This window comes from Struthio camelus, chromosome 3, assembly GCF_040807025.1.
Source record: "Struthio camelus isolate bStrCam1 chromosome 3, bStrCam1.hap1, whole genome shotgun sequence".
NCBI lineage: Eukaryota > Metazoa > Chordata > Aves > Struthioniformes > Struthionidae > Struthio > Struthio camelus.
In genome coordinates, this window is record NC_090944.1 from 129,407,348 (window position 1) to 129,434,314 (window position 26,967).

The 26,967-nt window shown below is 44.9% G+C and overlaps 1 protein-coding gene across 8 annotated transcripts in view; it reads left to right on the plus strand.

Moving 5' to 3' along the window:
- The window catches only part of PAK5 (p21 (RAC1) activated kinase 5), a 140,834-nt gene that overhangs the window by 61,031 nt on the left and 52,836 nt on the right, over nucleotides 1-26,967 (plus strand). For 3 of the 8 annotated variants that reach the window (XM_068940288.1, XM_068940287.1, XM_068940280.1), the window contains exon 2: nucleotides 17,639-17,853. In XM_068940288.1, the coding sequence (XP_068796389.1) occupies nucleotides 17,650-17,853 (204 nt within the window). In that variant the 5' untranslated portion in view covers nucleotides 17,639-17,649. Of the gene's footprint in view, nucleotides 1-4,919; nucleotides 5,002-11,325; nucleotides 11,435-12,256; nucleotides 12,466-17,638; nucleotides 17,854-26,967 lie in introns of those variants that run through there. The other 5 variants (XM_068940285.1, XM_068940281.1, XM_068940283.1 and 2 more) reach the window with 3 other exon arrangements.

Sequence of the window (26,967 nt, forward strand, 5' to 3'; positions counted from 1 at the left end):
ATAGCTATCTAGAGCACAGAGACTTTCCAGGTCAGCTGAAAGACAGACTGTCAGGAAATGTATCAAATTATATGCCCCAAAATTTGGGGAAAATACTAAGTTTGAAATGTTTGTGTTTTAACTTTTTTAAAATAACTTTTCAGTTTCATGTCTCTTACTATTTAAGAGAAGGAAATAGTGAAAATGAAATTGAAGATTTGATTGAAGAAAGTACTTAATTTGACCCTAATTCAAAATTTTGTTTTTGTTAGAAAAATATTTTCATTTGAGAGCGAAGAACTTCTGCACACTTATTTCTTAGCCAGCAAATTTCGCAATCTTTTTTTCGCGTAGTGCTCACCCCGGCCACCACCTCCTTGCATAATTTTGTCTACTTCTGTGATGCATCCTTTTGCAGTTACTTCTCGTGCTCGTCCTTTGATTTCCCGGTTGTATCAGCAGCTTTGATGGAGCCTTTCCATAATGCGCTGTGGAATGAATGAATGGATCAACTTACGTGCCCCTGGAAACAGCCCTGAATGCAGTCAGTCTGCATTTACAGATTTCCCTTTTTTTTTTTTTTTTTTCCCCTTCTAATTGGTGATGTATTTTTGCAACTGAGACTTCAAGAAGGACCTGCAGTCTCAGGCACAAATATGCTATTTTGCATCTTCATGCTTCCTTCTGCCCTGTGCCGTGCAAACAACAGCCATGGGATATAAAAAGAAGGCGCAGGAGCATTGCGGGCAATCACTGCTGCAGCCGGCGTCGTTTCCCAGGGTGCAGCGAGCACTGCATGCTCTGACCCTGTGAATGCGTGCCTGCCACATACTGAAATTCAGTTTTTCGGGATGTAGCCAGCTCCCCAATCTGGATGCAGAGGATATGCTGGGGTCCGTGAAATGTCAGCACTGGGCTGCCCCACTGCCACTGGCTTTTCCTGGGAGATGAGGTTTGTCCTCGGTCCTGAGCTGAGCTGTTTTGTCCCATTCCCGGGACTGCAATCCCTGGCAGTGATATTCCCCTGTTCTTCCCTGACCTGGCAAACAGTTTTGGTGCTTCCCTCCAACTAACCTGTGCCGTGCGTGGACCGGAACTTTTACAAGGAAAAAGCTGAAAAGAGCTCCCCTGACTAGATTTCTGAGGCAACTGCAAGGTATTATTTCCTGTGAGGTAAAGGTGGAGTTCTTCACCTCTGCTTCGGTTCAGCATCCTCCTCTCTACAATAAACAAGACTTCTCAGAAAATGCAGGGAGAATATTTTGCCTTTTCTCACAGACTCCTTGTTATGGTGTCATATTCTCAGCAAATTTGCTTGCAAATTTAGTTGTTCTGTGCTGCTGCTGGGGGAGAGGAATAATGCCACTTGGTTTAACCATGAATATTTCTTCTGGGAATGAGCTGGCGTGTTGACATAAGTCTCTGAACGTTTCAAAGCTGCACCAGCTTGTATGCGTTATTATACAACAACTTCTCTCAGTATTTCCAGATCAAGCTTTCCGGGAGGCATCTTTGCTGGCCATGTAGTCAGCAGGCTGCCTCTTCTGGCAGCCTCCTTTCCTTATTTCTTGAGAGGTTGAAAGTGTCCTTTGGGACCTTTTCAGATGAAACACTTTGTCCTGGTGAGGCTAAACACACTATTCCCAGCAAAATAATATGAATGGGCCTAGCAAACTGTTCAGTGGGTTGCGTGTAGGCGTCTTCCCTGCAAAGGAAGGGATCTGAGCAGCTCTCAGTGTTCCCACCTCACCTCTCAGAAGTGACCGTCTGGCATGCAGTAGCCTGCCTGGTTGTTTGAAACCTAACTACAGTCAACAGTTATTTTTATTTTAGTCATTTAAAAGATGTAAAATAACTTATACTAATCATCCAGAGATGAAAATGCGTTTTTTACATTCGGCTCTCTGTAAAATTTAACATCGTATTATGGTGCTTGTTTGCTGTCCTGTGGCTGGTCTCAGAACTATCCCATAGGTTTGAAAGGCACAGAATAAATGATCTCAGTTTCTCCCTAAAACATTTCTCTCTCAGTTGAATTGAGAATAGGTGAGACCTGTCACTTCAAAACTGACATTTAGAGATGTAAAAATACAAAATCCTATTTGTAAAAAAAGAATAAATAGTACTGGGGAATTATTCAACTCCAGTCGTTGACTATTGGGAATGATCCAAATGGAAGTGGACTGAGTGAGCATTGCTTTCTAAATCTTCAGTATTCTCCATAAAAGGTTTATGGTAAACTTTCTGAAGAAGATAGATTAAACAGTAAGCTCTAGAAAACCCTTCAAGAGGTCAATTCTAATTTTTAATACGGAACAGTATGGAAATATAAAGTATGGAAGTATGGAAATATGGAAATAGTATGGAAAATAATATGGAAAAAGTGTTGCATGACAGCAATTTGATAGACATAAGATAAACTGACTCTCAAAGCGTTTTTTCAGTGCAGTCCAGAGTGAGAAAAGGACAAGCAAATATTTAAGAAATAAAAATTTAAAACAGACTGTATGCATTTGCAGTTCATTGTAGATCACATTGTAGATCATGCAAATATTTTTTCTTCTGTTAACACATTAGAGTGGTATAGAGCAAAACCTGATACTAAGATAGGAAATCCACAGGGATTAGAACAGAAGTGTTTTTAATCTTGCATGTATTTGCTGTATATAAGCTAATCTATAGACATGTTTGCATTTTTTAAATATTTTTAAATGTTGAATTATCCAATTTTATTCCGCTTGTTGCTAAATAATTACAAGCCAGAATATTGTGTTTCATCCTAAAGAATATTCTTCCTGCCAAAGATTTTCCGTTAATAATGCCTTAGGAGGTATTCATTTCTGTTGATCGTTTGTTGCAAATCAATCTTTATTACAAAGGTTGTGTTAATGGAAAGCGTTTTGCAAAAACGGTAAGAAAAAGGAAGGGGGTTCCTGAGAGCCAGCACAGCCCATACAGTTCTAAAAGTAAAACAGGAAATACAATTTACAACAGGTTGCTTGCCTCCTGGGAAGCTGAAAGTGTGGAACACAGAGCACAGAAGAGCCTTGCAGAGGTATCAGTGGTTGCAGTCAAAGCTTGCTTTTGCGAGGGGCTCTCCACTCTAGGCGCTGTGCGCCTGTAAAATTCTGGTCGGTTGTGACGTTCTTCAGTTGTTCTTGAGAAGACGCATATATTACTATGGGGGGGAAAAAAAAGCGTCAAAAGCATCAAATGTGAAGATACCAGTGAGACTTGTGGCAGGAGCTAGGCTCCATAGCCCCCCGTCTCATTAACAACTGCATGTTTTGCATATCATATCGCTCGGTGGGTCCTGAGGAGTAAGGCGTGCCTGCGGAAGCGATGCCTCTGCGGAGCCCTTGGTCTCGGCAGGGGCGGGAGAGCCGGGCTGAAGCTGTGACCCTTCGGTCCCGGGTGACCCACCCTCAGCTGATGCTTATGTCGTATGTCCACAGACACAACCAGCAGCATAAACTTTTTTTTGAGACCTAGAGACCATTTCACATCTTTTTTTGAAGAAAAAGCTATTTTTAAAAAATTATTAGAATACCAAAACGGTAAATACGGGGCTTTTGTGAGGTGCGTTGTGGCCTTGTGATTAGCCTTTGCCGTGAAGCATAAGATGTACCTACCCCGGTGTTAGGTGCCAGCCCTGGGTCGTGGGCCCGTTTGTAACGCCGTCTTTGCGGCCACCGGCAATCGCTGGGGAGGAAGCTGAGTTTCAGGGGGCTGAAGCTAAAGCTTTACACGTAGAAGAGTAATTTGATGGTGTAAGTGCCGCGTTCACTGCGCTGTAAAAGAGTGACAACGCAGCCGTTTCCCTGAAGCTTTGCCAAGTTACATCACTGAGGATGCGGCCCAAAATGCCAAGAGTGGAACCGGGTGCATAATAGACGAGAGCAATTTTCCATGGGCTTTTCAAACAGTTCTCTAATTCTTTTCTCTCGACTGATTTATGACTTCATATCCCTGCGGTTCTTATACTGCAGTCACCTCAGCCTATAGGAGCGTCGAGCTTTACTAATACTAATATTCAGAATTAAGTAATATGGTTTCAGGACTCTGGCTTTGATATTTCCTGCAGGCGTTCCAGATGCGTTATCTCTCTGCTCGCTCGCTCTCTGCTCTCCAGATAAATCATCATTTTTATTCTTGACAGTATTACCATTTCCTGAAATTTTTTCCTAATTCAAAACATAGGAATAGAGAGTAGCTGTTTTAGGGTCCTGAACTACATTCTTTATAATATAAAAAATATTATATGTTTTGTAAGTATTTAATATTAATATAATAATGTAAATGTGATAATAATAATAACAAATTCAGGAAAATATTACAGTCGTTTTTAAGTTTCAGAAGGAGCTCAAGATTAGGGATGTCTCACTTAATGGGTGCCTTATTTAATACCCCCTTTCTGTGGGTGTCCAGCATTTCCTGAAAAGTTAACACCATTAAGCTGCCTCAAGCTGAGCATCCAAAGGACTGTTTGCTTCTGAAGATCTGAAAACTTTTCATTTGCTAGGAATAGAAATGGTCTGAATTACCTCCAGAGGTTGGGGTGGGGTTTTTTCCCCCCGCTTTTCATCTGCCCTGAGCTATTGCAGGAAAGTCTATACTTGCTGTATGTGTGTGCGTGTGTATAAGATAACAGAGAGTGACTGAGTACAATATGTGCATTTAAGCTACTCAGTTGAAAATTACTGAGCATTAAAATCCATTGGGAATCACAGGACTTCTAAATTAGGAAAGCACATGTCAGTATGTGAAAATGAGTCCTTGTACCAGAGTTGCTTTCAATGAGGAGAATGGGTATTGTTCCCTGGAGTACATAAATCCTAGTTTGGCCGTTCCATACTCGTTTTTACTATTTCTCTAGAAGCTTGCCTTGCCTTTTGTTGTTGTTTTTTCCTGTATCTTGTCCCATTGTGCGTTTCTATTAGATGTTTCTCCTGGGCCAGCTATCAAGAGACACCCTACTGTGCTGTGGTGTGGCAAATGAAGGCATTTTCCGCCGTAAACAAGGTATTGTGTGGTTTAAAAGAAACATTGACAATGACAAGTCCTGGATGGCTTGTAATTGGTTAAATGTATTTTTATTACATTGCACAGTGTCAGGGTAACTCAAAATAAATCGGCCAGTTTGACCTAAGGTTGAGCTGAATGCAGTAGGGTAAATGAGGGCTTTTAGGAAGGATGTCATTTATGCGCTTATTGGGTGTGGTCTAGATATCAGTCAGTCAGTATATATTTTTCCATTATTAAAATACGTCTTTTAAAACTGTTTAAATGACTTAAGAGAGTATGTCCAATTTCAAAAAACATTAGGGACCTTGAAAATCCATGGGATTTGGAGAAATAAGTTGAATCCGATTGACCATTAAGCTCTTCTGTGCCCAAAGCTCATTTGGACAGGCTTTGAAAATAGTATTTCTACACTTTCTTTGAATTAAAATAGATAGTGTTAAGCTGGAAAACGTTTATGGACACAGATGATTAATTTTTCATCAGTGACGTTATTTATGTGTGTAAGAGCGTAGCAGCACGATGCAGGATTCTGAAAATTTGGGTCGTACTGACTGGCTGAGTTCATCCATTATTTGTATATCGTTTTTGTTACGGCTGTAGAGTCACTATTTCAAATCGACACCTTGGTTCATTGTTAGGGTACCCCAGAACCTCTTCTAAGGCTTTATTTTATTGTTCCCGAGCTGAAATACTTAAATAGTAATAGGGAAATATACAGGATTAGAAAGGAAACAATATAATTAGGTGGATGAGCTAAGGACTGCCGTCACCCTGGTGGAGGCAGCAGCCCCTTGTGTTGGCAGGTGTCCCCACGGTGGAGACAGCCTCCGCGCAGCGCGTCCCCCCCGGGCAGCAGCTCTCCGCCTGCTTGTCTGGCTGCACGGCACAAGCGCCATTGACTGCCGCGTCCTGCGCCGCGGGAGAAAAGCGGGATTTGGCTCTGCGTAAATCCCGTTGTTCCCGTGGGGAGGAGGCACACGGCAAGGAGAAGGGACCGTGTTCGTCTCCGCGTTGGGTTGTCTGCAAAACACGGGCCCAGGAGCATCCTATCGTGATTATGGATACAAATCTCAGCGTGATGAGTGAGTTTCAGGTGATTGTGTAGAAATAAACGATGGATAACATCAGGGTTTTAGGGAAAACAGGATGCCCAGGAAGCATTTCTTGACCAGCCCTGAAGTCACCTACAGGGTATCTTACCCGTGAAGTCAAACCAAATTTGTCTTCTGTCCCAACTCTTAGGTTTGTTCTGTGTTATTTTGGTCTTCGTTCTTTCGTCCGAGCTCATCTGCCTCACAGATGGTGGCACGAGGAGCCAGCTGTTGACTTATCTTCCAGTCCCGGGCTGTTCTGCCCTCATGCAAACGTCTTCCCCCTTTCTCGTCCGCCGGCGGGGGGCTGAAGAGCAGCCCCTTCGTCCCTGCTTTTCCAGCAGGCTCCTGCTTCTTCCGCGCGCTCCCCTCCCGTCTGCCTGGTGTCGGTGCCTTTGCGCGCCGGCCGCCCGAGCGCCCCTCGTCGCGTGCTCTCCTGCCTCCGCAACGGCGAGGCGAGGGAGCGACCCAGAGCCCTGCTCGCCCGCGCTGCCGCAGAGCTCCTCGTCTGCACGTGGGAATCGTCCACTTGGAAAATCCTGCCCGGCGGCCGGGCAGCCTCAGTGTTCAGATATGGTTTTTTAACAGAAAAAAAATGCCAACTTTTTTTTTTTTTAAAGGGAGGTGGATGTGCTGCAGTCGGCCACCTTTATCCGAGGAGCCTTTCTGTGGTCCCCGTGAGCACCGTAACATAGACGGCGGTGCGGCGCGCGGGCGATCGCTGTGCAGGGTCTCAGCGACGTGTCAGGCCCGATCTGAAACCCGATGAGGCTTTTCAGAGCCTTTCCATTAGCTTTACTGGCTTCTCATTCAAGCCTCTCTGCTTTCCCAGGAATTGCCTGGGAAATAGAAAATTCGAGAGAGCTTCTCTTCAAAAATTTATGTCTCCAATCAGGACACGCATTTTTTTTGCTAGGGAAGATCATCCTCTGATTCCAGCCAGCAAAAGATCCCCACCAAGACGCTCAGAACAATTTTTAAAGGAAACGAGATGTAAGGAACTATTGTTGCTTCTATTCCTTAATTTAACAAAATATTGAATATTTGCCTTGCTTTTATATATATGCATATATGTGTGTGTGCGCACACATATATATATATGTACACAGATATGTGTGTGTGTGTGTGTGTACATGCATGTATGCAAGACCTTGCAGCGAGGCAAAATACTTGGTGAGAGCCGGAAAGAGTTTCCTCTGCAGGTTTCCTCCCTGCCCTTATCGTGGCCCACGGACTTGGCTTCCGTTCCTTAAAGAAGCAAGAAAAGCCGAACGAAAGAAAAGAGCAGAAAGGTGGGTGAGCCAGCGGGTGAGAGCTGCTGGACGCAGCGCCCAGTCCGAGGTTTAGCAGTAGCCAGCCCAGCTCTGCGTGTGTTCTGCTAAAATACAGTAGTAAAATACGGTTAACTTAGAATCAAGGTAGGATTTTTCTGTCTGCCGCGTCCAAAAGGAGCTTCTGCTTTCCGTGCTGGTCGGGCCGCTGCGTGCCGGCGCTGCCCGGGGGCCGCCGGCAAGGCTTGCCCTGCTGCAGCTGCCCGTGCCCGCGGCCCCCGCAGGGCCACCTCGGCCTGGCCCGGCCCCGGGAGCGGGTGCGAGGTCACGCACAGGCTTTGCGTATCCAGGCGGGCGCCTGAATTTCGAATGTCCTGGGTTTTATACTTGGTCTCCTTTCTCGTGGCTGCCCTTGCAGAGGGGGGAGCTTCACCAGCGTCAGCTGAAGGAGAACCAGTGTAGTTCTTACCTCTCGCTCACCGAGCGTTTCTTAGCCGTTTGTGCTGCCGTAAGTCAATAAGCAGACGTTAGCTTTCTCCTCAAGATTGAATACTTGCCCTGCTTGCATTTATCTAAAGTACTGGCTGTGCAAGCTGGCTTGACGTGTTAATTTAATTTGTGCTTCGCAATTGGTACCCTCTCATTTATGATCAAATATTGGAAAAGGTTACAATTGATCAGCGAACGTGGATGGAAGTTGGCAAAGCTAACGATAAATTATTGCATGTTGTTTGCTCTCTGAGAGAATAATTGAAGTCCCTGTGCTACAGAAAACTTTTATTAGCAGTTAAAAAATTACTGAGGGAGAGCTACCGGCACTCTTCTCCCGTTTTGAAAGCACGCGCGTTTCTAACGATCCCCCAGTCCTTCACAAGGAAACGCTCCGGGCTGCGGCCAGGTTTTGGGGTGGGAACGGCTGAGGGGAGGTCTGCGGGCAGGGGACGCTGCGGACGTCGGCCGCCCTTTGGTTTGAATTGGCCTTGTCCCCCAAACCCGAAAAAAGGCTGAGATAGCTGTATCCAGCGATGCTCTGTAGCGGGTGGCCGTTTCGGTCTTGAGTCTCGAGATGAATATTCAGCGAGCACGAAGCCAATTTTCAGACGTTAATAGCTTGCCCGTTTCAGTGCTGAAAGGGCTTGATGCTGATTACTCGGTAAAAGAACCACAGGGAATCGCGGACTCCGAAATAAAAACTGCCGAACTCCATGCAGTGCGCTCTTAATAATGGAAAGTGAACTAATTGCTAGTCGTTAAAAAGAAAAACATGTTGCTGGGCTGAGGCAAACGATGAAAAATGCCCCCCTCCTGAGCGCATATTTACAACCCAGCCACGTGCTGGAGAACCAGAAAGGTTTACATGAGAAACGCTTGCAGACTTCCCAGGGCAGCTCGGCGTTGTTAGCAGGTGCTGCTCTGGAAGCACAGCCGGTTTTGTTGGTTTAGTAGGACACAGCATTTGACTGCTGAATCACTGTAATAAGGGGGGGAAAAAAAAAACAAAAAACAAGGCTTCTGTAGTTGTAGTACACGGTTGTTAAAAGCGCTGTTCTTTGAGGTAAAAGTACATGGCTCACTTTATTATTGTAGTTATTAGCTTTATCAGGTTAATGTATGTTTTTACGTTATGTCAAAATTCCACAGTAGTTTGCTCTGGTATTAGCCTGCTGGGTCATTTCAGATGCTAATTGCTATCGTTAATTCTCATCGGATGCACTTGGAATTCCTTGGTAGTTTTCAAGCTACAAGACAAAATAAACCTTTCTTCTTTCCCTAGTTTTTAATATAAATGAGCAGCTATTGGGAAGGGAAAAAAGAAGGCTCCCACTTTTTCCTTGGGAGCAGGATCCGACATATGGTCACTCTGTAAGTCAGCCAGAATTGAACAGGCTTCTCTTTCCCATTTGAGGGATTTCCTCTTTTAACTTTATGTAGGGTATGACAAAACATACAGGAAATGTGCAGAATATGCATTAACCTTTGGATTCAAGGATGCCTCAAGGCATTCAAAAAGGATGCCTCCTTTTTTCCTTTTATTCCACCTACCTCAGATTTTACATGCTGTAAATGCAAAATACGTTCTCTTGGGCTTTGTACGCAAAACTGGACTTGAGCTTTTCATTTGTCAGCCCCTCTGAGTATCCTCTGATCTTGCGTAGAGACGGCCCGCCAAAGCCATAGGATGCAGGCAGAGCATGTGAGACTGGATAAATAGAGCAGCCTGTCATCTCTGAATGTGAGCCGATAGGACAAACTCAGGGATAAGAGCTGCACACGGTTTTAACTTTTTGTGGGAGATACATCACTACAAACCTTTAACAGTGCCCTAAGTATAACTTTACCATTCTTTACAACAGTACGCTGTTGCGTAAAGACCATGCCAAATGTTGGAGCTTGCACAGGCGGGTATCTCTGTGCACATTTTGGACATGGGTAATTTTGAGAGGGCTAAAACAAGTTGTTGAAGACGGGAGAGTTCTTGTGTTTCTGTTTTAGTAGTTGCACTCATGCAACTTTTTGTGTTGCTTCTGTAATGCTGGACTACTTGCTATATCCGAACCTGTGGCCGGAGTCTGATAGATTCACTGGCCTAGGGGAGGCATGTTTGCTCCAACCTGAACAGACTAGTCCAGCGCCGTGGCTCAGCGTTGCATTTTGAACTCAGATGGCAGGTGTCCAGGAATGGAGATGCACTAAAAGTGATGGGACCAAGGGCTGCTCTAAGGAAAATGTGGGCAATCCTGTGGAAGGCAGGGGAAATTTCCCCTGCTCTCAGCAGGGTTGGCTGGGGCCCAAGGACCCTGAATTCCTCTTTGGAGACCCGATCCCTCCCCAGATGTCATGCAGCAAATTTGGACTGATGTGGGAGCCCATTGCGCTTTGGTCTCCAGTGGATCCCCCTGTGAAATATGTTTGTGCATAGAGAGGAGTGAAATGAAAGGGAGCCCTTTATTCTAAGTCTGACATAGCTCTAATAGCCAGAGTGTGCTGATTAGCATGTAATTCAGTTTATTAGGAAGTACAGTAAATTAAGTGCAAGATGCGGTGATCGCTCTTGATGGTGCGCTTTCAGCCTCACCTCTGCTCCTGCAGCAGTTGGAGGGAGCTTTATTGTTGCTATTCAGCCTGCACCGGTGGAGCTGGCAACGTGCCTTTCTTGAACAGAAACTTCCAAAATGCAAAGACTGTGACGTTATGGGACGGCTTTTAAAAAAACTACAACCTCATGAAAAAACGTTAACCCGTTCGGATGTGCTGTGGCTAGCGCTTTCACGCTGTGGTAGGAAAAGACCTGCGGGCTTGCCCTGCCTCAGTCTGTGCGCAGCCACCACGAAGGTGGCGTGGCGGAGGGGCAGGAGACCCCGACGCCGTTCCTCGCGTGCCAGCACGGCCGTAGCCCGCGCAAACGCGGGCGCTGCTGAAACTCGCGGCTGGGGCACCCTGGTGCCCTCCATGGGGACGAGGGGAGGCTGGGCAGGCAGGAAGACTTCCTTCCTCCCGCCCGCCCCTTCCAAAATGTTCCAGATGGCCGCTGATATCCCGAGGAGAGCCGGGGCTGCGTTCAAGCGCCTTTCCCCGTGGCGGTGCGCTGCTCACCGCCACTGCCATCCCGCAGCCTCAGAGGGCGTCTGCTGCCCCTGCCAGCTCCCAGGCCGTGATGGTAAAGGAAACTGCAGAGCTTCAGAAATGAAGTCATTTGAGGACTCTAAAATATGCAATATTTGACATGTATAGGGAGACTACGTGCTTTAAAGGTGCTCTCATAAAATGCCCTCTTCTATACAAATGCCCCCGGGGAAGGGATGACCAACCCTGCTCAGAAGACTTCTGTATTGCTGTTTGGGATCTGGAAGCTGGAGCAACCTACTTGCAGCACAAAACATCTTATCAGGGAGCTCTTTTTTAGGGATTTTCCTTATTACTATGCTAACGGTTGGTTCTCTTTGGTGTTATTGGTACAGCTCCAGTGGCTTCCAGGAACTTGCACCAGTTTACCCTGGCAGAGACTTTGGCCGGCAGCTCCCGTAGGAAATGAGAGTGTGGTCCTTCTCGTATAGGATATCGAATGAGGTAAATTTGGACTTCTTGATTATATCTAGAACAAAGGCCTATGATGTATATGAGATACAGATTATAGCTCTCAGATTTATCCTGTTATTTTCTACTCTTCCCCCATTTGCCATCAGCACAGCTGGAGGAGGGAGTGCTTTGGGTTTCATGACCATCATCAGAAGGAAAGGCAGTGCTTAAGTTCAGTTTTCTCCATCACTGTTGTGTTCCTCCAGTAAATGCCACCGCCGTATTTTTTCCCGTGTGGCTTCGGTGAAATCATGGCATATTTGTACCTGTAGCAGTAATGCTGCTTTCTTGTGAAGACAGAGTCTTATCTGGACTGTTATGTCATGGTTAGACTGCAGGTTGGAGGAAATCAGCAGAGCAGTTTTAACACAAACATGACTTTCTTTTCAAACTTTTCCAAGTCAGGAACAGACTTGCTTTTGGTCTTATGACGTCACGCTTAATAAACTCTCTGGTTACTGTAGCTGAAGGACTGTCTCCTCCAAAAAATTCCCGTTTATAAGCACAAAATCAATGTGCTGCTTGTCAGTACGTTTCAGCTTAAAGTGATGTCCTCCTATAGACATATCCCACTGTATCCAGAGCAGTGAACTGGTCCAAGACCAGTACCACCAGTAGTAGATGTTGTTAGGACGGGCTCCACGAGACCCTCTCACCTTATACTGTATATATGTTGCTGAAATCAGCCAGATTGTTCATTAGCAAAGCACATGCAGACAGAGAATAGAGGACAGGTATCCTGGTTGTGTTCATCTCAACAAAAATAGTAACGAATTAGGAACGTGACAACTCTAATTTCCTCTCTTTCTGTAGGGGTGAGCACAGGAGGTGCCGGACATAAACACAGCATTTGCCAAGAGAACTGGCTCGTTCATGGCTGTGTTGGATGCTGTCAGGAAGAATTAAATTAACCGTGAGCGCCCCGACATGGAGAGGGATAGCGAGAGATCGCCATGCCTCACAGGCAGCCCTGCATAGCTTCCTTGCAATCACTTTCTTCCCTTTGCCTCTGTTAAAAGGAGGTGATTACCCAGTTGTCTGTGGGATGTTTTGCTGTTGTCAAGAACTAATGCTGTGTTCCGCCAAAACAGCCAAAAGGGTTGCCGTTTTGTGTGACAGAACATTGATGGGTACCTGAATTAACTCCTTTGCTAATAGGGATGCATTTTGTGCTCTTGATTGATAGAAATTCTGTCAGGTTGGCATTGCGCGTGTTATCTCCAGCATCCTGGGTGACTGGGGAGGTCAATCATCTTTGTCTTTGGCAGTGGGCATGTAGCTACCTCTTATTCCCAAAACAATGTGTTTATAGACCTTGGAAAGCTTTTTCACTTATTCGTTGTCCAGAATATTTTTTACTTCTTCACCTGATTAAGTGACTATCGATAAGGGTATGACAAAAAGAATAAATCATCTCTCCTTTTTGAGGTTTGATGGCAACCACCTTGTTGGGATATATTGGGGACTGAACCAGGGCTCTTAAGAGATGAGCAAGGAGGTTTCACTCGCTTGGCTGGCCCCAGCCCGCACCCTCAGATGCATTCTCAAAGTGGCTCTATTTCAGTTTGCTGATCTGAAGAGGAGGAAGGAGTCAAACTTGTTGTTCTTTTGATAAAATGTACATTAGAAAAACATATGACTTCAATTCAAAAAATGCATTAAGAATGTGTACATTGAATAGTTCGGATATGGCCACACGTATATTGCCTGTACGTCAGCCATTGTTTTACACCGGTGTAAGTGTGCCTGGGATTTCATAGTCAGAGAAGTAGAGTGCTTCAGGTTATTATGAGGAGTTGCTGGGAGTTGCAGCTGTAGTCCTTCTCCTGAAAACCTGTTCTGAACCGTGGTATCCATCCACCCAGTGGACACTGTTGCCTGGGATCAGTTTGTGTATAGAGCATACATAGCTGCAGTCTGAGCTTTAATTGTCACTTAACCTTCTGTTCACAAACCTCAATTTGCGCATAATGTAAATGCACCCAAAAGGTTTGCTTTCAGCAAAACAAAAACATGTACGTGTGTGATATTATAACATTTTGTATCTGTGCCTCCAGTTGCATAGAAGACTATTCTTTGAGAGAAATCAGGGGACATGAAATTTCCTTAGAATCATTGTGTATATTAATTATATTAATACAATTATATTAACATTGTGTATATTAATTATAGTGATTTGAAAGAACCGTGGTAAGGAAAAGTCAGTGTTGCTTTACAGTGAAATGGAGAGACACCCTGCTGGCTAGTGAAGTGAGAAGGCAGTACCCAGCATTTATTATTCATATCCATCAGAGCCAGTTGGGCTCTGATCACTTCTGTAATGCCTAGCCACCCTTCCCGAAGCTGGTGGGAAGGATGCGCTGTGCAGAGCCGCTCTCACCAGCTGTGAAGGAACATGGCCGTCCTCAGCCAGGTTTCCTCAGCTGCCATTCACAGCTAGGAGGCCCACAGGAGATGTTCTCCAGCCACAGCTATACATATCACTTATGTCTTCTCCCACATGGCTGAGTTGGGTACTCACAGCGAAGCGAGTCCATCCTTCATAACGTGACGTGCCAGTACCTCCATCTCTCCAGCGCTAGTTGCACAGTCAGTTTAAGCTGCAGTCCGAAGAGAAGGCAAGTCCCACCTGCTCATACTTCAAACACAACTCCCCATTGTGAAAGCGTGGCCTTGGTGTCGCAACCAAGACCAAAATATGCTCCTGAGAAAGTAAAGGTGCTGCACGCTGATAGCTACCACTGGGCCAAATTTCACGTTTACCTCTAACTGCAATAGTATCAGATCAAAAGAGAACAATTTAACAAAAAGCAGTTTTAAACCAAGAGAAGGTAATGTCTTGTTGAATTAATTTACTGCTTATTAAAATGAAATGGCAATGCAACAGCTTACGTGGTTTTATCTAATGTCTTTTGGGGCTCTGGAGAACTTTAAGCATCTAACAGCTGCATTAGGGCCTACATCCTGTTTTGAAACCATGCAAGTACTGGCATTGATTATATAAAGAAGTACATTTGTAGAACTGGTGGTTTAAAAAAAAAACTCCGATACGCCTTATAGATTACAATGCCAGAAGGCAAATGAAATCAATCCACTCCTATTGATTTGAAGCCAGCTGTGATTTGTGGAGCCCGACTGGTCAGTGGTGAATGCCAGCTGCTAAAAAAACTGCGGGCTGCTTCTATTCAAGTCTTAAAAATAATTTTTGACCAGAGACCGAACAGGAAAACTTTGAGTTGGACTGGAAACACTTCTGCAACATCTGCTCCTATAATTGGGGTCCCAGTTTCTTAGATCCTGACTGAGACCAGATCCAGACTGGAGGCAGCAGGGTGACTGAGCACTGAGAAGCCACAAGGTACTGATGTGCCACTGAAAAAGAGGAAGAAAGTAGCTCACAGTATGGGAACTGGAAAACAGGGCAAGTAGCAAGGTGATAACACCTTTCAGGAAAGGAATGCAAGGAAGATACCTGAGATAATAAGAGGCGGAGAGAGACTAAAGAACAGCCCGTGTCAAACAGGATAGAATAATTGGGGAGAGTTCAGAGTTGGGGAACAAAATCAATGAGAGGTTTGGAAGATAAGACCTGTGAAGAAAGGCCAGCAAAAGCAGATCTACTCTGCACTAAAGAAATACACACAAAGGGAGACAGTCATCTGAAAATGCGCGGAGGGAAGTTATAAAGCAGTCAGGGATCAATTTGCAAATAGTGGGCCTAATCTTTAAATAAACTGATGAACGGAATGAGAATGGAATAAATATCTGCTTGTCATCCCATCCCTTATGCAGCAGAAATGTGACCTCCTTTTCTTCTCTAGGCTTCTCCTTTCCAACAGCTGCACCTCCAGAATCAAAAAGCTAGATTGGCGTCTTTGCAGCTGAGTGTCTCTTGTGATATACATCCATTTTATAGAGCTGCTGGCCTCCCTGCCCAGCTATTTCAGTCAGATGCTTCTGTTCTTACTGCTCTAGGACTTACCAAGTCCCACTTGAAAGGACAACGAGATAAAGATGGAGGGCTATTTTAAGAAAGCAACAGAGGATTTTTTTCAGGACAGGAAAGTATTTCACTGAAAAGCAACAGAACCTCTCTCCTTTTCCACGTGACCAGGAATTTCTCTTTTCCTTAGGCAGCAGGTTTCTGGAGTCCTTAGGAAAAGTCACTTCTGAACTTGCCTAGACAGAATCTTTAGGCTCTCCTTTGCTGTGAGGTGGGGCCTGCCAAACCTGAGGATTAATCCAAAGGGCAAGCGTGTTGGCTATTTCCTGTTCTGATATAGTGACTAAATACCTTCCTCCCTTTCAATATGCAGTTCATTCATCTTTCCCTATGCCTCTGACCTTTCTTTCCTCAATTGCCTGCTTATGCCTTCTAAGTGCCATGCAAACACCACCTCTTGTTGCCTTTGTCAGCCGGGGGAAGAAGGCAAACCCAAACATTCATCCTAGGAATGACCAAAATGAAGCTGAACCATGGAACAATGAAAGGTGTTTGAAATTGTCACAAAAGGCATGATAAGAAGCGAGTGTGGAGCAAGTTCCCAATTGGACAAATATTTCTAAATTTTTCTGTCTCAGACAGAATAAATATTTTGGGGACAGAATAATTCAAACTTGAGTGCCGCTGCCCAGCTGCTGCCCAGTGCACACCAGCTAGGTTTGCTCAATGCCGGTGTTGGTAAACATGTGCAAGTAGCTCCTCCTCCTCCTTTCCATGAGGAAAGGCTCTCCTTGTCCTTGAAACACAAACCTAAGTTCAGCTGAGCTCCCCCCTTCTAGGGGTGGTGCCATGCCGTGACACTAATTGCAAAAAAAAAAAATGGAGTTTGCAATACAACAAGTAGATTGTGGAGGATTTCCTTCCCTAGAGATACCTATGGTTAAACTTCCTAGCGTGTTAACAGAAGGTTGCAAAGAGGCTGAGCAGGTTGAGCAGAGACTGAGATCTCCACTCTTGTCAGTATGTAATAACTAATGTACTTGACCAAAAAAGCTCTCTATCTGCTAAGTCAATGCTCTAAAGGTTAGCTTCACTGGGAAGCTAGATCCAACTAGACATCTGCTAGTGAGACATAAGCTGGGAAGGCTGCGCTTCCTCTGGGGGTCTCCAGGTGCTCACTCCTGCGCATGCGTCGGTGTACTCCAGGTGGTGGTGCTGGTGGTGGTGGTGGTGGAGGAGCATTGCTCTCTCCGTGCAGCCTATGCAAGGACCAGGCAGGCTTCCCATACAATAATTGTACCTCCTACTACCCTTCAAAATGGGCAGGGTCGTTGCTGTAATTAATCACACCTGAATTTGCTGGCCAGGTGCTAGCAAACCGCACCGACCGAAGGGCATAAAACCGGGTGTTTCACACAATGCTGCTCTATGTCGTCCTTTGCTGTGGGGATGTGGCTCTGTCTAGCTGTTGGTACTCAACTCATGACTCGCTTCTCACAGCAAATCATTTCTCTCCGAAAGACAAGTCACACCATAAAAGTGTGATTAGTGTATCAGCTGATATCCTGGGTAAGCAGAACCCTTTGCAAATACAGGTGAAAGTACTTAGGACAGCTTAGAATCAGATCCAAGCTCTTTGTCTATTTTGTATCATTGCAATGGTATATGAATATATCCTCCTTTCATTTCTGCTAGATGAGATCTGTATGAATATGTAAGGACCAGATTCTCAGCTAGGATGGCTTGTCTTTACTCCGAGAGCTGGAGTATAGTTTTAAGTTGCAAGTTCTTTGTATGTTTGCCCTCCTATCATATTAGGGTATGGCTAACCGTTTAATCTGGGTCTCGCCCCTAAGCTAAACTGTATTTTGCTGCAGCAGATACAGAAAGCTCAGGGCTATGAACTTTGACGGACTGTGTGCTGGAACACGAGCAGGTCAGCACACAGATGGGTAGAAAGTAGGATCTGGGACTTTCTCTCCTGGGGACGGTAGCATTTCCTTATTTCCTAAGGTATTGTAAATATGCGTGTATTAGAGAGGAGGGTAGTTAAAATCTCCGGCTCTGTGATAGGAGGTCAGGTAAATGCTTTCCCTGCGTAGCCCTCGAAGAGAGTATTTGTGGAGTAAAGTTCGTGTAAGTGTTAGGCTAGTAATGTATACTGAAATCATACAGTAGAGAGAATGGCTACAGACAGAAACAAAGCTTAAAGATTTTTTCCTTTCTTTCCTGTTTCCTCATGACTTCTCCAGGTTTTTCCACCATGTTCGGAAAAAAAAAGAAAAGGCTTGAAATTTCTGGGCCTTCCAACTTTGAACACCGGGTTCACACTGGATTTGATCACCGAGAGCAGAAGTTCACTGGACTACCTCAGCAGTGGCACAGCTTGTTAGCAGACACAGCAAACAGGCCAAAGCCTATGGTGGACCCGTCATGTATCACTCCTATCCAGCTCGCTCCTATGAAGGTATTGTACAGAGTCTTTGTTTCTTGTCACCTTTGAATTTCCTAAGGCAGTTTTAAGGGCATTTAGCTTTGAGAAGTAACACTGCTGCGCCCTCCAAAGTGGAGCGAAAGTTGTACTTGATCTCTGTCCAGAATCCCCGAACCTGCACTTGAAAGCAGATGGGTGGATAGTCATTTCTGGCTGGAGTCCCAGTGACATTTTTGTCACGCGGCCTAGGCAAAACAACTCTGGTGGTTATAAGTCACAGAGTCTAGGCCATCGTTTGCCACAGCGTTTTCCCTATTTCTCTTTGCGACTGAGATTAGGAATTCTGAAGCTGGCAAAAGATTACCTGATTATTCTAATGTAACTGCTTTTGTATAGTTATTGTTTGTATTGCTAGAAATAAGGGAAGGTTAGAGTGAGGTGACAGGTAGTTAGGGGCCTGAGTTTATCTTAGTCCCAGATAGCCGTTTTCAGAGGAAGTAGGCAAAGCCAGGATATGGATAGAGCTGCAAATCCAAATATTTAATGCTGGGACTGAAAGGAAAACTATCTGTTACATTTATAAAGCCTCTAAAAATGTCCCAGAAGAGTGTGCATCATGGTGTCAGGGCTGGTAGGGGCCATGCCTTGGTATGTTCTCGGGCTATGGAAGAAAAAGCCACGAGTCCCAGTGGAGGGCTGAGACAATACTGTTGTGCAGTATAAAGCTGCTTGATAATTAATGTAAGAATGGTGCTTTAGGCAAAGGCAGTTTGGAGCAGGGGAGAGAGGAAAAAGTACATTGAGGAGAAAAATGAGAATGACGACAGGAACTCTGATAGGAGCTTGACCTTAAGAATAGGTTCGGGGAAGATGAGTTTGTGGGATGAGAGCAGGTCAGTCAATTAAACGTGTTCAGTACCTGTGTGTACAATGTGCTGGGAGAGGTAGAAGCTGACTGGACTGCCAGGCTGCTCAAGTGGTGGCGCCCCATGGCTCGACGTCCATCGGCAGCCAGTAGCGAGCAGAGCGCCCACGTCAGTAGTGGGGCCATCATCACTCAGAGCCTTCATCAGTGACAAGAGACGGAGCGCACCTTCAATAAATTTATGCACACTGCTCATTCGTTGACATAACAGTCAATAAAGCTTCAGATCAGAGAGACCTTGTGAACCTTGAGGACCGGGCCAACACAAACTTCACAAAGTTGAGAAAGGGCAGAGCTTGGCACCCGGGGCAGAGAAACCCCATGCGCCAGTGCAGGCTGAGCAGTAACCCTGCAGGAAAGGATCTAGGGATCACAGCAGACATCAGATGGAATATGAGCCAAGCATGTGCTCTCATTGCGGATAAGGCAAACTGCATGTTGGGCTATGTTAGGAGGAGCGCGGCCAGGAAATTGTCGTGTCTCTCTACTCTCAACGGACGAGGCTGTATCTGGAATACTGTAGCTAGGTTTGGATGGGCACACGCAGACACACACACAGCCTAGTTCAAGGAAGAAGTCAAAAAGCTGCAGAGGGTCTAGCAGAGGACTACCAAGAAGATGGGGGGCCTGCAAGGACAGGTTGAGGGAGGAGGCCTTGTTAGGTCTGGCAAGGAGAAGCTGAGGGAGGGATGTGGTGTCAGCCTGCAGCTACTGGAAGGGGAGTTACGAAGGAGATTGAGCTGAGCTCTCCTCAGTGGTGGCAGATTGGAAAACAAGGGGAAGTGGCCAAAGGCTGTGGTGTGATTCGGTTTGGACAGCTGGAAAAAAGCTTCACTAGGCTGGTAGTACACTGCTGGAACATGTACCAGTGCGGCTGCGGGATCCCCATCCTTGGTGGTTCAAGATGCAGCTAGACAAATTTGACCTGATTTAGTGTTACCGGTAGTCCTGCTCCAAGCAGGAGGTTGGACTAGCTGGCACCCAGGGGTCCCTTCCCACCCATGTTTCTGTGACTCTGCATCCTAATGTCCCAGGAAATCACACCTGCCATGCTGGCAGTTAGCATATACTCTGCCCAGCCACATACAGCTTGCACATACTTTGCCTCTCGCTGTCGTTACACTGAAAAATAATTTTAGGGTTTCAACTTCATGTGGATTTTCTGCCATCAAGGGAAATTCAGATAATCCTGAGAGTGCAGACCCTGTATTTATATTTGATAAATGCTCTTTGCTAAATTTGCATTTGCTGCCTGCTGCTGAAGAACACTCATCACTTACTGATCAGGATTTCCAGGCATTGCTACAGGACAAGGAGAATAAAGAAGTCTTGATTTTTTTTGCTGTGGTAGAATATCTTACTATATAAGAGATGCCTAGAATAATGAAGAGAAAAAAGTAGGCAAGCCTTTGCCTGCTAGGGGAGAAAATCAAGTGTATTCCACAGCCCTTTTTAGCACCAAAATATCCCTGGGTATTTTGACATGAGTGAATAAAGATGTTTTAAAGATGAAAACTCATTTTATTGTTGTGGCAGTACTATCTCTTTTATGGAATTCTGGAGGCATGAATCTGTAAGCTTTAAATGCTTTAAAATGTATTAGCTTTATCAACACCCTATAGGCAATATAAATCTGTGTCTAGGCCTACAAATGTATATATGCATATCCTGATTCACGTGCATCATTGCAGTGAAACAGTATGCTCAGGGGTGTGGGAAGGATCAAGCCCCGAATGAGTACCTGAGCATTTCAAGGCAGAAAAAATCACTGTTAGTTATTTCTAAGAAACTGTCTGTTCTTCCTATTCTGTCTGTCTATCTTAAACAGTTGCTTTAATGAGGGTGCATCCGCCTTGGCGTTTTAGCTGGGATCGGGAGTGCACTTTTGAACACAGCCTTCCAGTGGCCTCTGCCCCCGTCTCAGCGCTGAGGGTCCGAGCCGAGCTCTGCCTTGCCCCGCAGCATCTCACCCGGCGCCCGTCCCCGAGACGGGCTCGCCGAAACTCCGACGCGCTCTCCGGGGCGGTGGCGTGGGGAGGCTCACGCAAGCGCGCTCTGCGCAGGGACCTGCAGGGACGTTATTAGTTTGAAGAGACAAAAGATGTGAAATTTGAAGCAGGTTAATGAAATTCCAGTTAACGCCACTCTAAAGGTGTAGTTAAATAAGTAAATGTGATTAAGACTGCAGGATTTGAAAAATTGTGCCTTCACCCTCCAGTTGTTTTCTCTATCTGAGACTCAACTATAGCCTATTGAAATAGGCCTCCGTTATCATGCTGGGGAAAAAAGGGATGTTTTAATAGCAACTAGGAGGCAGTGGCAGTAATCTGAGAACTTACTTTTAACTTTGTTGTAAGAAATCATTTTTACTGTGTATTTATTAAAAATTAACATGCCTTGTTTTGATATATCTTAAGTTACGGAGCTGAGCTAAGCTGTAGCCACTTTAAAACTGAAAGTATTTAATACTGTTAAAGTAATTCGGGATAAACATTTCATTCAGATTAATTTTTGCATAAGTGCACATGCGCTTACACCTTTAGTTCTATTAGAAAGTGATTTAGATGCTTAGGATCTTATAATTTCAGTGAGAACCAGAGATTTGAAATACATTTGAAAGTGGTGAAGATCAGAATCAAAGGCTCCAAGCTCATGATATTCTTTACGGGTTTTTTCCTTTTCCATCCAGCAGTTAATACACTTTCATTAACGCACTTGTAAATGTACTGCGATGTAGCAGAAAGAGGTTCATAATTAAGTATGTTCTGAGTCACCATAGTAAGTCGGGCTGAGGCATTGGTCCAGAGTTAGTCCATATAGTGGTTCCAGGTCCTATGGCAGCTCTCTAACTTTGCAATCCTGGGCTTCTAAATTTACTCTCTTTTAATTACTTCCGTATTGACTGTATGTGCTGTGTGAGGCAGAAATGTTCCTACCAGTAGTTGTTCCTCTGAGACTGAACAGTCACGCAGGTTCTCGAGGTAGAGTTTAAGAGAGTGTTTTGTTAGGTTTTGGGACAGAGATTATTCTGTTTCCTTTGGGCTTGATCCAAAGCTGAAGTAGAGGAAGAGAAAGACTTTTCTTGACTTCTGTGGGATTTGCAGCCATCCCGGTCAGTCCTGTTTACTTTTTTCTCAGTCTGCAAAACAGTTGGGACCTGGTGATACACACTGTGCGCTGAAAAGTAGGATATCCCTTTGGGCAAAACCAATAAATGATAAATGTACTCAGCTCTCCATCTAAATAACCTGCCATAGGTTCAAAGGCAGCAGCAAGGATGGAAGAGGCAGAGCCGTGGCCTCCAGACACCCTGGGGTGCCCCGTCCGGCAGGGAGGCTCGTTGTGCTGCCTCTGCCTTTCAGAGATCAGAGGGTTATAGTCCTTTTGCGCAGGGGCGGTGCTGCAGTGGCACGTGGTGATGACACCGGAGTTTGAATCCAAACCTGAACTGACGGCAAAACCTCATTCATTTCAAGCACAAGGAAGGGCAATAATGGAATTCCCATTCTCATTGCGTATGACCCGGATACCAGCAAAGTATTGTGTATGTCGAATTCTAACGTGAATCAATGAAACATGGCAGAAAATACCATGAGGAATAGAACGTAACAGTGATCTTGATAGGTTTTTGGTGGGGAGAGAGGTGGTTTTGAAAAAAGACTGTTTTTGCACTGAAAACTTTTCTGCATGAAAAGTGTGAATCGCCTCTATCTTCCTGTACTTAAAATAGATTTCATGAACTCTCAGATCCTAGTTTTAGGCCCTCAGTCCTCTTGCTTCAGCGCTTTTTATTCATCCTCAGTGTACCTGGGGTTCATTGTTTCTCTGTTTGCCTTCAGCATCCAATATGCTTGGATTGTCTTCTCTTACAAGTAAGAACAAATTATTCCAGAATGGTCAATCTCCATTGTCATCATGCTGTACAGGAGGTTCAATTTGTTGCCATGTTTTGATTTTTGAAAGGCCTCAGACTCGATAACTGAGCAAACAAATTGTATTTATGCAGCAAAATTCTGTGACTTCTTCGTAATTTCTCCACTCTGCTCAAAATATTTGAAAAACAAACACCAGAACCCCAAAACGTTTTTTTTTTTTTTCTAAAGAGCTTAGCATTGGCTTTGTAAAGATGCTGTATTAGCATGCGTGTGTGTTCACTGACATCAGTGGAAGCAGGACAGTACTGCAGGACAATCCTTTTAAAAATCCCTCCTCGTGCTTCCCTGTGCAGCTAACACAAAAGAGGAGGTGATGTGACTTTACTACTGTATTATATCCATTTATATCTCCAGCCAAAGGTGAGATCTAGTGTTTGCATTGCATCAGGTAGAATTTGTATTTCTGTCTGGTCCATTGTCAAAGGGGATTTGCTTACCTTAATGCAATTTCCCATATACTTCCTTCTCTTTTTTCCTTATGAATGTTTGTGTGCTCTCTCAGCACGTGCTTAGAGGCTAATTCTTCTGGGCCTTCCTCCTTCAAGAATATCATGTTCTTTCAGAAATGCATGACGGGATCTTTATCACTGCTGTGTACGTTACTGGAGAAAAAAATACCGTTTGTTTCTGAAAAACACTGCGCTGAGGCTGTTCTTGGGATGTCTGTGCTTGCTCGCGCATAAAGCTTCCATCGCTTTTCTTTCGTCAGTACCTTGGAGTAATCTCACCCATCCACACCGTGGGCAAAATCCAGATGCCTGACTTGAGGAAAATGTAGTGATAGGATTGTGCCTGAGCAAGGAGAGAGGTGAGTCCCATACTAAATGCGGCCAACTATATATCTCTGCTTGATGAAGCGATTGATGGGAGGAATAATGACCTCCCTGTTCAGGCTTCAGTGTGTCCTGCTCCCATGAATACGTTTGTGAGAAATCCCTTCATGGTAATGCAATGTAGTTTCGTGCATTTCCTGAATTTTTCTTCCCCGTTCACCAGTAGCTGGTCACCTGTCCTCTTTTGCTCATATTTCACAGTACGACCGATTCCTGGCACAGGGGCTGCGAGAATTTCCTCGTGCTGTTTTGGAGATGCCTCAGAACCAAGGGATGGAAGGGGATGAGGCTATCCCCTGTCCCATGGTATCTAATGTATAAAGATAAGTCATTTAAATAGCTGAGACGTGGCGAGGTAGCAGGGTTACTCAGCTGTTAGAGAAGTGGTGTTCAGCCGGCAAAGGCAGCGCAAAATCATGAGCTTGACATTGGTGCTGTATTGTTGACCAAAGGAAAGTAACCTCTTTTATGCTGTGTTGGTTTGAGCCGCATTAAAAGTAGAGAAAACAAGTTCTTTGAATCAGTTCACCAAAATACCCTTGAATGCCAGTGAGTGGGCTAAGATACACGTTAATTATGCCAGTGGCCCATGCCCTGGGCTGAGGTAGTTCATTCACCTGGTGTTGTGCTACGTGTGGACTTTCCTGGTCAGAATTTCTGAGTGGGAGCGACCGCAGTGTCGCTGACCTGTCTCTCTTCCATCCTCGTGTTTCGGTGGTATGAGTGCCTGGCCAAAGCCCTTCCCACCAGCGGGGGTGCCCTAAGCTCCTGGGGTTTTACTTTCCCTTCCACATTTCCAGAGCCTCATTCCCACCACCTCCCTTCTCTGCTTTGACTTGACTGCCTTATTCTGGGCAACCCATGATGCCCAGTCCTGGTCCATCTCTGCTTTTTTTTGCAGGTCATCTTCCCTTCAGTCATCCTGTGGAGACCTGACCACCAGTGGTGACTCCCACGCAGGAGTGTCTAATACTCGTGATCTGTGTTGCCACTCTAGGGTTTGCATTTGAGTTTTAAACAGTGAAATAAAGAGGAGCTGTTCCAGGAAGCTATTCCAGAGCTTTCCTATGCTCATTGTGAACAGAAACCAAACGGCAAGGGAAGATTATGTCAGCGTTTGTTCTTAATTCCTGTCTTGTCTCTCGTTTCCGCTTCTTCAAAGGCTTCCTCTGTCCCTTTCTCTGCACAGACACTTGGTGCTTTGCCCCTCTGCCCTCCCCAGGCTGTCACTGAGGTGGGCTCCCATCCTCCAAGGCTGCCAGTGGGCTGAATCCCGACTCTGCTGCTGTTAGGACAGGACTTGGAAAGCTGCTGACATCTCGTGGGCCCTCTTTGTAACCATACCCTTAATAATTCATGCTTAACAAGTCGTGCTTTGTAATTACGCTTTGTAAGGGCGCCTTGGATAAAATCCCCCCCCCCCTTCCCCGCCTCCTGCCCTGCTTCTTCAAAACGAGAAAGACAAATGAGAACAGGCAAATACAAGTGTTCGGGGGCAGGTGTCTTCGCGTGTGCTCCCACTGCCCAGCAGGAGCACCCCATGCCTGCAGCACAGGGCCCGGTGGCAGCAGCGTGGCTTAGCTTTGCAGCAACCCGCCCTGTGAAGGGCAACTGCGGAGGAGGCAGAGGTACACAGCGAAAGGACCAGAGCCAGCAGGTTGCAACAGAGGAAATTTTGAGTGGCAGGAAAAGAGTTTCCCAGTGAGAGTGGTTGAGCAGTGGGACAGCAGCCCAGAGGGGCTGCGCCATCTCTACCCATGGAGGTGTCAAAATCTGATGGACAAGCAAGGCCCTGAGCAACCCAGCTAGTCCTTGAAGTTATCCCTCCTTTGAGCAGGAGGTGAGACTAGATGACCTCTAGAGGTCTCTCCCAACCTAAATTTGTCTAACCTAAATTTTTCTTACCTTCAATCAGGCATAGGCATGTCTGCAGCCCCACTCTCAATTTACATTGATCATTAAACAGGAATGCATTTGATGCTACGTGGTGCGAGTAGAAACTACTGTAACATGTTTAAGTAGAAGCTTTTTCTTACACAGGGATAATGCTTCACTCTTGAGGGCTATTTGATTTCCCATGTTTTCCAGTGACAGTACAGCTTCTGTTGATCTCTGTGCTCCCCTCTCTTTCTGTAAAGATATAATACAAATGTGCCACCTAGTGTCGATGAATGTGTTTTACTCTGACATTAACTTAGTATGAGAAGAGCCAAGTCTCCAATTTCAAGTGATCTTGCAGGAAATCTTTCACTACACAAATTAAAGTCAGCCACAGTATGAACAAATGTGAGGAGTTCACAGTTCAAAGTCTGTAATGTTTTCTGTCGCTGGGTTAATATGTGCTCATGTGTACTATGTTGTATAGTGGGACCTTTCAGTTTTGTTTTGAATAGTGCAATTTCAGAAAATTACAGCTTTTTAGATATATTCATTAGAAGAATACCTACAAAGATTAGTTTAAAAAAGGGAGACTATACCTGACTATACCTGAATAGGAAGAAATTTTTCATATGAGTAGTTCATTTTATGGAAAATGTAATTTCAATGTAAATACTTTAAAATGGAAGAAAATATCTTTTTGAAGACCAAAAATGCTTTGTTTCAGCTTTTTCTAAGAAAATCCTTTCTCATAGGTGCTTTCAGCTAGCTGATGTTTTCCTAGTTCTTCATAGTTTTGAGTTTCTGACTTTCTGAACAGTGTGGTTTGTGATTAACTTTTCAATACCAGCTCTTTTATTTTCGTACCATTGCATTTATGCTGTTGAAACACTTTATTCAACCTGGCATTAAATTGTTTTTCTGGGGTCTGCTTTGGACAAGAAAACAGAATCATTATTACCTCAGTTTGATTCAAAACCCAAAATGTTCCTCAGTTTTTCGATTCAGAAAATGAATCAGAAATGAATCAGAAAACCGGTTATTCACATAGCTTTTCTGTCTATTTGTCCCTCATCGCAAACCCTTCATGTTCATATGATTGCAGGGTCTATTTGCAGTTGAATTGTAGACACCAACGTCTGTTTGCAGGGTTCATAAGCAGCACACTGAGGAAACACTGGCATTGCCTATTTGAAAAACTCTCTCAGTACACAAAATAAATATTGTTAGGAGCAAAAAAAATTGTTCTCATTCTGTTTTCCTATTTGTATCCTTTAAATGGACTCAAATGCCAGCAGGAATAACACCCTGCTTGCAGAAATGTGGTTTTCAAGCTGGCTGAGTCCCTCCATCTAATGTAGATTGTGTTAGGTAGGGAAGGATGCTTTGCTTCCCCGCTGAATCACATAGGTCCATCCAACACTGCACCAAGGGTTTAAGTGGACTGTTTTGCCTTTCAGCCTTAGAGGGACGATAATTGGCTACTCGCTGATCGCGTCCATCTTTTAAAAGGTCCTTGACTGCCCTGAAGGAGTTTGTGCTTTTAGCACCTTACTCCTGCAGATGCTCAGCTATA